This window comes from Myotis davidii, unplaced genomic scaffold (assembly GCF_000327345.1).
Source record: "Myotis davidii unplaced genomic scaffold, ASM32734v1 scaffold192, whole genome shotgun sequence".
NCBI lineage: Eukaryota > Metazoa > Chordata > Mammalia > Chiroptera > Vespertilionidae > Myotis > Myotis davidii.
Window position 1 is genome coordinate 1431571 of NW_006284346.1, and position 10497 is coordinate 1442067.

Sequence of the window (10497 nt, forward strand, 5' to 3'; positions counted from 1 at the left end):
GTGCTCTTTTAAATAGTTTGTTGTTTCCTTGCCTCTTTGGCTCAGTGGATAAAGTGCAGGCCGGTGGACTTAAGAGTCCTGGGTGATTCTGGTCAAGGGCATATACGTATATGCCCAGGTTTCGGGCTTGATTCCCCAGTTGGCTGGGGGGGTGGGGGGGGAGGAGCGTGCAGGAGGCAGCCGATCAATGATTCTCTCTCATCATTGATGTTTTTCTCTCTCCCTTCCTCTCTGAAATTAATAAAAATATTTTCATATTTTTGTATATTGATTTTTATCCTCCAACTTTATTGTTTATTTCTAATAGTTGTTGGTGGTCTTTAGAGTTTTCTATATATAAAATAATGTCACTCACAAATAGTGAGTTTTACTTTTTCTTTTCCCCATTGATTTTTAGAGAGAGTGAAAGGGAAGGAAAGAAACTTTGATGTGAGAGACACATCAACTGATTGCTTCCCCCACTGACTCCAACTGGGGCCAAGGATCAAACCAGCAACTGAAGTACATGCCCTTGACCAGGGAATTGAACCCACAGTACTTCAGTCTGTGGGCCAACACTCTAATCACTGAGCCAAACTGGCCAGGGCAGTGAGTTTTACTTTCCCCCCAATTTGGATGCCTTTTATTTATTTTTCTTGCCTGATTGCTCTGGCTAGGACTTCCTACAATGAATAATCATTTGCATTTACTATTTTGTACATTTTAGCGTATAACTGAAGATCAAGCAGCAGGGGTTCCTGAGTCAAAGAGTAAATATAATGCCTTCCATAGGAATGGTATGAAAAAGCCAATTTCTCCATCCTGGACAACCATGTGTGATTAAACTATTGGGTTTTGTGAATCTTCTGGGTGAGAATGGTAATTTAGTAGTTTCATTTCCCTTAATATGAATGAGGTTGCGCATCTTTGGGCTTGTTTTAAAATGATCACTTTGGCTGTTGTCAACAGACAGGGACAAGGTGAATAGCAAGGAGCTTAGCTAAAGTGCTACAGCCCTGGAGCACTTGGACATTGACCCCATTGGAGAATTCGAGAGAAACCAGCAACGGAATCTAAGTGGCCAGTGAGGTCGGAGGAAATCCAAGACATAAGGGTGTCCCAGAAGGCAAGGAAGAGGTAGGGCACTTTAGAAAGTAAGGAGTAATCACACTGGGGGAAAAAAAGGAGACATATGTACTACTATTTGTAATACTTTAAACAAAAAATAAAAAAAAATAAAAGGAGTAATCAAACTATGTCAAATGCTGCAGATAGGTTAAAAAAAGGGGGGGGGGATAAAGAAATGGCCAGCCTTCAGTAACCTGGAGGTCTTAACTGTTGCAGTAAAACAGTGAGATAAAGTCTGATTGGACTGGATGTAAGAGAACTGAACACAACAAACATAGCTCTTTGCTAGTTTTGCATCAAAGGGTGAACATATTGTTTTATAAAGGAACAGAGAGGAGCTGGAGAAGGATTTGTAGAGTCTTGTTTTTATTTAGGTGAGACATACTGTGTGCTGATGGGAATGATTCAATAGAAAGAAAATGGATGATACAGAAGAGAGGATGATACAGGAGTGACATCCTTGTCCAGGTCAGGGAGGATGGGTGCATGGGCTTGGAAGATGGTAGCTTAGCTGTGTGGTGGAAACATGTGAAAGGTCTCTTCTCAGTGCTTGTATTTTCTTACTGAAGTAATATGGACTCTGAGTAAGGTGGGTGACGGAAGAGATGTTGGAGGCTGGGGAAAAGGACAAGGTAGATGTTGTCTTAGTTACAGAGTAAATGTAATATAGTTGCTGGAAACCACCACCTCACCTGAGGTCAGTGGTTATGAATTTGGTTTTTTCTACACATGTTCAGTAAGTGATGTAGGCAGAGTCCAGTTAAGAGTTAAATGTAACCACAGTAGTGGGTTTACCAGGTGAACACAATGGGATAATGACAGCAATGGAGTAAATTAAAATAACCGAAGCTGGGTGAAAAACTGAGATGAGAGGGGTTGGACAGTGATTACGGTAGAACCAGTGGATGGTAGGTGCTTGTGGTGTTTAGAACTGTGGTCGGGTGTTAGGAAGGTAGAGGTCAGAGTGGGATTCCCGGAATTGAGTTCATAGAGGGGAGCAGTTATAATGGTAAGACATAGGATGTGTTCATGGTTGTGAATGGCTGAGGTTAGGAGAATGATTAAGATCTTTGGAGACAAGGTTATTGGACAGGTCACCCACATGGCTAGTGAAGTCACTAGGAATTATGACAAAAGTAGTGTGGGGTGACCACAAGCCAGGTCTGTAATGAACAGCAACAAAATAGGGGTGGGAAGCAGGTAGTAGCAGAGAATAGCAGCACCAGCCTCCAGAGATTTAGGGCTTTTAGGGAGGGACACTGTTGGAGGAAGTCTGGGGCAAAGTGGAACAGTTTGTACAATTGGGGAGGAAAGAGAGATGGAGGTCAGCCTAGGGCAGTGGTCGGCAAACTCATTCGTCAACAGAGCCAAGTATCAACTGTACGACGGCTGAAATTTCTTTTGAGAGCCACATTTTTTAAACTTAAACTACATAGGTAGGTACATTGTTATTAACTTAATTAGGGTACTCCTAAGGCTTAGGAAGAGCCACACCCAAGGGGCCAAAGAGCCGCAGTTTGCCGACCACAGGCCTAGGGGATGTATGTGAAGATGACAATCTAGGTGATGATGATAGGAGGGCTTGAAGTGAGAGTTCCTGCTAAGAAATGGGAGAGACTTGCCAGGAAACCCAGAGCTCCAGGGCGTGCGTGCTCCTCCATCCTTTCAGGAAGGCATGGCCTTAGAGGCGGGAGCGCAGCAGTGGCTCAAAGGTCCTAGTTCAAAGCTGTCCCCAGAGGAGCATTCTATGACAGCTCTTGGTGCACTTCCTCCACTTTCACATTGTTTTATTGGCTTTACAGTCAGTATCTGAAAATCTGGTTGTTGTTTGTCCTTCCCTTTCCCTCCCTGGGGACCTTGTGACTGATGGTTTTTAATCACCTGAAAACAGGTGCCTGGTGTATAGTAAGCATTTGTAAACAGATGCCTTACATTTATTGTAAAATATTCTTATTGGCCCATATGTTCAACAAATACTTAGTGATTGCACCGGGTAACTTTCTATGATTAGGATTAGTGTGAACAGAACAAAAATTCCTATGCTCACAGAACTTAGTTTCTAGGGGTGTGGAACTCACAGCTCTGGGAGTCCTCTGGTGTATTTTGAAATACGCTTAGGGAGACAGCACACAGTAGATAGTGGAACTGAAATGGAGGCATATTTCAGTCACACCTTTATCTGCATCCTAGATATGAATTTCCCCAAGTCTGGCTTCCATTCTGAGTTAACTTCACCTGTTGCTAATTTAAAATGTTTCATAACAGCCTATAGAACATCTGCATCTTCAAAATTCATCTGTGTTGTTGAAAGTATTACAGATGTCCCCTTTGATTTTTCCCATTGACCCCCTCCATTTCATACCTGCCCCTCCCAGGCATTCACCACTTTGTTGTCTGTGTCCATGGGTCATGCATACATGTTCCCTGGTTAATCACCCCACTCCTACCCCCCATCCCCCACCTTCCCTCTGAAATTTGTCAGTCTGTTCCTGGTTATATGTCTCAGGATCTATTTTGTTTGATTCCACACAAGTGAGATCATGATACTTATTTCTCTGACTGGCTTATTTCACTCAGCACAATACTCTCCAGGTCCCTCCATGCTGTCTTAAAGGGTAAAGAGCCTTCTTTTTAACTGCCGCATAGTAATCCATTGTGTAACTATACCACAGCTTTTTTATCCACTCATCTGCTGACGGGCACGGTGGGCTGTTTACACATCTTAGCTATGAACCTCTGTGTTTTTAACAGAAACGCATTACAGGAGTCAGGTTTGTGTCCCACTGTGTTGTCATTCAGGTTACCTCTGAGAATCAGTTTTGTTGTAACAGATTGTTAAATGGGACAATTTTCTTTTATTTCTCCATTTTGCCTAGGAACTGATGATGTTGGCAAAGTGTGATCTTTTTTTAAAAAAAATATATTTCTTTATTGATTTCAGAGAGGAAGGGAGGAGAGAGAGATAGAAACATCAACGATGAGAGAGAATCATTGATTGGCTGCCTCCTGCACACCCCCTACTGGGGAATGAGCCCACAACCCAGGCATGCGCCCTCGGCCGGAATCGAACCTGGGACCTTTCAGTCCGCAGGCTGACGTTCTATCCACTGAGCCAAGCCGGCTAGGGCCAAAGTGTGATCTCTGTATTACTTTTTCTCTCAGGTAGCAATCGTCGTATTAGGAAACAAGCTGGACCTTTCAGAGCAGAGACAAGTGGATGCTGAAGTGGCACAGCAATGGGCCAAAAGTGAGAAGGTGCGACTGTGGGAGGTAACAGTTACAGATCGGAAAACTCTGATTGAACCATTCACTCTCTTGGCCAGCAAACTTTCCCAGCCCCAGAGCAAGTCCAGCTTTCCTTTGCCTGGGAGGAAAAACAAAGGGAATTCTAGCTCTGAGAACTAAAAATCAGTGCCACAATTGTTTGTTGAATAGCAACTGTCCTTAAGTGTCTGTGAACATATTTAAAACAGGCCATTTGTAGCTACTTTTGGTCTGGTAGAAATCCCTAAGGAAGCAATTTAATGCATGTAAGGCTATGATTAAATTATTTGGGCTAAGCTTATTATTGCCTGATATGAAATAATATATATGCATTCTGGTTGCTTGAAACTTGTCCCTGATATTAGCACCTTTGTTATTTATATATACACACCTATAAGTAATGTCCCTCACCCTTTAATGTTTCAAAAGCTATCGTTCTGTATAACTTTATGCATTCTTAGCTCAAATATAACTTTGTTTCCAAAAAATTCGCAAGTCATTTAATGCCTAGAATTACAAATTGGCATTTTTTGTGTGTCCAAATTGGATCAAACCGTAAACAATTTGAGTGCCAAGCTGAATTTTATCTAGAGGAGATCTTGCTAAATAGAACAAACCCTGTGGTTTAGTTTGTTCAAATTACACATTTAGCATGACTTGAGGTAGTAGGTGGTATAAATATATTCAAACTGTTTCTTTAGAAAACTGCTAGGCACATAAGGACAATAAATACTGTTTTCCACAAGGAATACTATACCTCCTGGAATAGTTTTATGGGCATGTAGTCAGGTGGATAAAATGTATCATAAAAATACTGGACTACAGATAGTCTTCAAGTTGGATATCTGAGTTTGTGCTAAGGTTCGCTGAAGATTTTTGGCAAGATCTGAGCAATAGAGCTCACTGTATTTAGCAAATTTCAATTTTGTTACTATTTTTAAAGGTAGGAAACAGGCTACTTAGTGGTTTTGATGTGAAAGCAATTAACTATTTGATTTAAACATAAAACATGAAATAAGCTGTTCAGCAAAGAAATGTAAAAATAACTAATAAGTTTTAACATCGTCAATGGAATGCTTTTAGATTAGGCTAGTGCTACCACTGCATAATTCTTTAAAATTTCTCATCACAAATACATTTTTTGGTCTAAAATTATTGCTCAGATAAGGTTGTCATTCCCTATCTGCTCTCCCACTACAGCTTTTCCCCTATGTATTTTACATAGGAAGATAAATACTTTTACAATTATTTTTAGATAATATACTAGATCATCTTGCAGCTTTGCTTTTTTCTACTGAACTCAGATCGATGCTGGAATGTTACCATATTCCTTTTAAATGCTTAATGAATGTGTATGTACCTTCACTCCATGCACCTGGGTGAGTTTCTCTGGAGTAGATACAAATAGAATTGTCGCATCCAATAGATATGAACACTTAGGTGCTGTCAAATTGGCCTCTAATGTGGCTGCACTAGTCTATCCGTTAGAGAACCCACTGCTCATGTACTTGCCACCATAGCATCTGCAACTTGGAAATGATTTTTAAAAGATGCATCTTTGAGTACATTTTTGAAAGGTGACAGGTTCAATTATCTAACCTTTTCTAAGACACTTCAAAATCTATCCTGCAAGGCTGTTGTATAAATTAGATTTACATACCAATCCATTCAGTTTGCAATTACTTCTAGGTTGCTTTATAGCAAAGATCTGGTTTAAAAGAAAATGAATGCAGGGATGTTAGGTGGTTGTTTTAATATTGTTTATTAGCACAGTAACAAATGCAGACTTAAGTGGTCTGCAACATATAACCAATCCACTGAGCAACTCCTATTCCACGCCTTACAGTTAACAGCTTAAGGTATTTTACTACAGGTTTTCAAACCTCTAATCTTTTCACAATAAAGTAGAGCATATAAAATAAAATACATAACTACTCATTTCCTAAAAGTGTCTTATAAGCCACATGTCCATTCAAGATGAGATGACAATCTCTAAAAACTGTTAAATATCAATATTCCCTTCCAAGAAGGGAAAACAAGTTTCAATTTTTCTAAACAAAAAAGTATGCAGTCTGAAAGGACTTTCACAGAAATGGCCATGTGTGTAACCTGCACAAAATTAAGCTGGCTTAAATTTACAGACTATAAACAACCGAACCCAAAGTCTATTCTTCTCTGTACTACATTTTAGCTTATATTGCAAAACTAATGACAATTTAAATGTTGCTATTACCAATTCTGTCTACTGTAGCAAGATACCTTAAGTTACAACAAAATCTTAGGAAATAAGACTGAATAATATCTGTTATAGAAATACCCTACTCTTTACCAACTCCCACCCTCCCCCACCCCTTCAAAATCATAAGCAGCTCTCTCTGTGACAGACAAATAATGTAAGAATTATGAAAACCCAATTTATGTAGCGTATCTCTTGGTCCACTGTCTGGCCATTCTGTCATGTTCTGCTCTGTTGGTCATATACTGAGTGGCAATACTTCCCACCAACGGGTCGGCTGGAAGAAAAGAATGTAGATTACTTTGGAGAAAGGAAAAGAATATTTTAGGTCTTAGCAATTAAATTACTGGCAGCTTGGAAAGAAATGTACCAAGTACATGTGATCAAATCCATCTTTGAAACACCACTCTATCGTATTTTGGGTAGTTTAAAAAGCTACCCAAAATATGGCAAAAAAATCGTATCAAAATAGAATGCTTTATCTCTTTCGTTCATCCTATTCTTCTCCCAACAACCATGACCCAAATGGAGGGATTTTTTTCGTCGTGTGTTAGGGTAAATTCAACAGAAACTGGAATGTACAAGGCCCCAGACTACAATGAACACCCAGCTGTGTTCACATGACCTTTCACTCACTCAGTGGCAGCAGTTATGACAATGAATACTGTGTAGTCCGCATGGCTGTTGCAATGTAACACTATTTAACTCTACACCGTTACCCAGAAAGAATCTGGACTTTAAGTATAGTGTTTCTCTGAATCCTAAATAGAATCTTTAATAATTAATTGTTTATTTGCTTCCCCAACCCTAACATCACAGTCTGGTAGTCAATAAATGTGTGTAGCAAAGAAATAACACTTTCAAAAATGAACACTACCTCAGTAACCAGGTATAGGGTAAGTGCTCACTCAGTAAACCCGCAGACGGCTCAACACTTAGAACTCTGATTTTTTGTTTTAAAGAGAAACATGCAGGGTGGGGCAAAAGTAGATTTATAGTTGTGAGTACACGTAACAATTCTTTATTAATTAATTGTATTGTAGAATAAATAGTCCCACAACTGTAAACCTACTTTTGCCCCAACCTGTACGAGGGAGAAAGATGTCTTTAGTTTAAAACACCTTGCTCCTAGAACACATCAATTAATGGTGAAGTTGCTGCATTTTTCAACTAGATTGATTCAACTACTAGACTGAATTTCTCTTGATTAAAAATACCTACTTTTGTCCTTTGAAAGGTGTTAGAAAAATAAAATCTTGGTTTATGTGAAAACAAGTGTTTTTCAGACAAGGAAGACTACAACAAGGTAAAGAATTATTAACCTTACCAGGATTACAGTCTGTAAGAAGTGAGCAGATAGAAAGGAGGACTTTAGAAATGGTTAGTGCTGGACTCCAATTATCTTTCAATATGTCCAAGCAGATAACTCCTTGACTGTTAATATTACAGTGATAGATTCTTGTCCGAAATGTAACCTAAAAAAAAAAAAGATAGTGTTAAACAGAAAGCATCAAACAATGAAGCTTTTTACTAAATTACCTTTTCAATTGAGTGGCCCTAATTAAAAACTTGTAAAAACAGTTTTTAAAAAGGTGAATAACACTAACTACAGCTGGTAAGAGATAGGTTAAGAAACTATTTCAGATTAAAAAGTATTAGCCCTAGCCGGTTTGGCTCAATGGATAGAGTGTTGGCCTGCGGACTAAAGGGTCCCAGGTTCGATTCCAGCCAGGGGCACATGCCTGGGTTGCGGGCTCAATCCCCAGTGGGGGGCATGCAGGAAGCAGCCAATCAATGATTCTCTCTTATCATTGATGTTTCTATCTCTCTCCCCCTCTCCCTTCCTCTCTGAAATCAATAAAGAAATTTTAAAAAAAGTATTCATTGTACAATCTCAGGGACTGTCAATTTCATTTAAAAATATTCATCAACAAAAAGCACAGTCATTTAAACATTTCTTGAATTCATCTTTAGCAGTTGTAATGTTGTAATTCATAACATTTCCAAGTTTGAATAGCTAATTGCTTGCTGACCTCTTGTGTTAGCTGTTAGTACTACAAGGCCTCAAAGTAAGCTTTAGAATCATAAAGGCAATTAAACAATGATCACATATCCAAAAAGCTGTAATAAAATTAGGACATATTTGCTTTTGCCTTTTCTGACCTTTACATCAGATTCTGTAGCTATCCTGTACAGAATTCACTCTCATGGTACCGCCACAGGTGAGGAGACAGACACAAGCCACATGATCTTGGGCTCGTTTGTTTGGTCTAATTTTTGTGTGTGTAACACCCTGGAATCATTCCAAAGTAGAAATAACCTATAACCTGACTACTTGTTTTTATTGACAGACATCCAGTCACTTCTTGCTAAGAGTCTACCCCATCCCCAAAAAGAGGTTTTCCTTCTGGCAGTCTGAATGAGAATCGCAGATTGGTGACTGTCACAGGAGGAAGATGGTTTGGGCAGTCCTCCTGTCCTGGATGAGAAAGCTAAAGCCTAGAGGGAACGGATTTTAGCACCCCCAAAAGATGACAAGGAACAGAATCCGAGGCTTTGGTAGGATATTCTGATTCGTATTTACTCAGTGCACAGACATTTTGACATGATTTTTAACGGTTCAGAAATTTTGAGCATAAAATAGGCGATTAATTGCTATGTCACTATAAATACAGTAGTCCCCCCGTTATCAGTGGTTTTGCTTTCCATGACTCCAGTTACCTATTGCCAACGGCAGTCCAAAAATATTAAAGGGAGAATTCCGAAATAAACAGTTCATGTTTTAAACTATGCTCCATTCTCAGTAGCGTGATGAAATCTCACACCGTCCCGCTTGGGATGTGAAGCATCCCTTTGTCTAGTAAATCCTCGGTGTACACGCCACCTGCCCACAGCCATCGGTGGGTTTTTCAGATCAGCTGTCAAGGTATTGTAGTGCTTGTCCAAGGAACCCTTTTTTACTTGCTGCTATATTCACCTGACTTTTATTACAGTGTGTTATATTGTTCTTTTTTAAAATATATTTTTATTGACTTCAGAGAGGCGGGAGAGAGAGATAGAAATATCAATGATGAAAGGGAATCATTGATTGGCTGCCTCCTGCACATCCCCCACTGGCGATTGAGCTCGCAACCCAGGCATGTGCCCTTGGCCAGAATCAAACTCTGCTCTATCCACTGAGCCAAACTGGTTAGGGCTATATTGTTCTTTTATTAGTAGTAGTTCTTTATCCCTTACTATGTCTAATTTATAAATTTGTCATAGATATATATATGTTTAGGGGAAAAAACAGTACAGTTAACCCTTGACTATAGGTTTGAACTGTGTGGGTCCACTTATATGTGGATCCCCGCCCCCATAAATACTATAAATATATTTTCCTTACCTTATGATTTTATATATATATATATTTATATTGATTTTTTACAGAGAGGAAGGGAGAGGGATAGAGAGTTAAAAACATTGATGAGAGAGAAACATTGATCAGCTGTCTCCTGCACACCTCCCAATGGGGATGTGCCAGCAACCAAGGTACATGCCCTTGACCAGAATCGAACCTGGGACCTTTCAGTCCGTAGGCCGACGCTCTATCCACTAAGCCAAACCGGTTAGCCCTTATGATTTTAACATTTTCTTTAGTTTACTGTAAGAATACATTATGTAATATATATAAAACATACAAAATATGTCTTAATTGACTGTTCATCGATAAAGGTTCCAGTCAGCAATATGCTATTAGTAGTTAAGTTCTGGGAGAGTGAAAAGTAACACATGAATTTTCAACTGCACAGGGGGTCAGAACAACCTCCTCACTGCTCAAGGGTCACCTGTATATGTAGACTTAGTATTAGTACCATCCGTGGTTATCTCCATGTTGCTCAAGGGGGGGG

At 39.5% G+C, this 10497-nt stretch overlaps 2 protein-coding genes across 4 annotated transcripts in view; one reads left to right on the top strand and one right to left on the bottom strand.

Moving 5' to 3' along the window:
• NKIRAS1 (NFKB inhibitor interacting Ras-like 1) overlaps nucleotides 1-5736 on the top strand; it is a 17428-nt gene extending 11692 nt beyond the window's left edge. For all 3 annotated transcript variants that reach the window (XM_006754662.2, XM_006754661.2, XM_006754663.2), the window contains exon 4: nucleotides 4270-5736. In XM_006754662.2, coding sequence (XP_006754725.1) covers nucleotides 4270-4512 — 243 coding nt within the window. In that variant the 3' untranslated portion in view covers nucleotides 4513-5736. The remainder of the gene's footprint in view (nucleotides 1-4269) is intronic.
• Nucleotides 5737-6114: 378 nt separating this feature from the next.
• UBE2E1 (ubiquitin conjugating enzyme E2E 1) overlaps nucleotides 6115-10497 on the bottom strand; it is a 51991-nt gene continuing 47608 nt past the window's right edge. The window contains exons 4-5 of the mRNA XM_006754664.2: nucleotides 7935-8082; nucleotides 6115-6884 (exon numbers count right to left, since the gene is read on the bottom strand). Of these exons, the coding sequence (XP_006754727.1) occupies nucleotides 6787-6884; nucleotides 7935-8082 (246 nt within the window). The 3' untranslated portion in view covers nucleotides 6115-6786. The remainder of the gene's footprint in view (nucleotides 6885-7934; nucleotides 8083-10497) is intronic.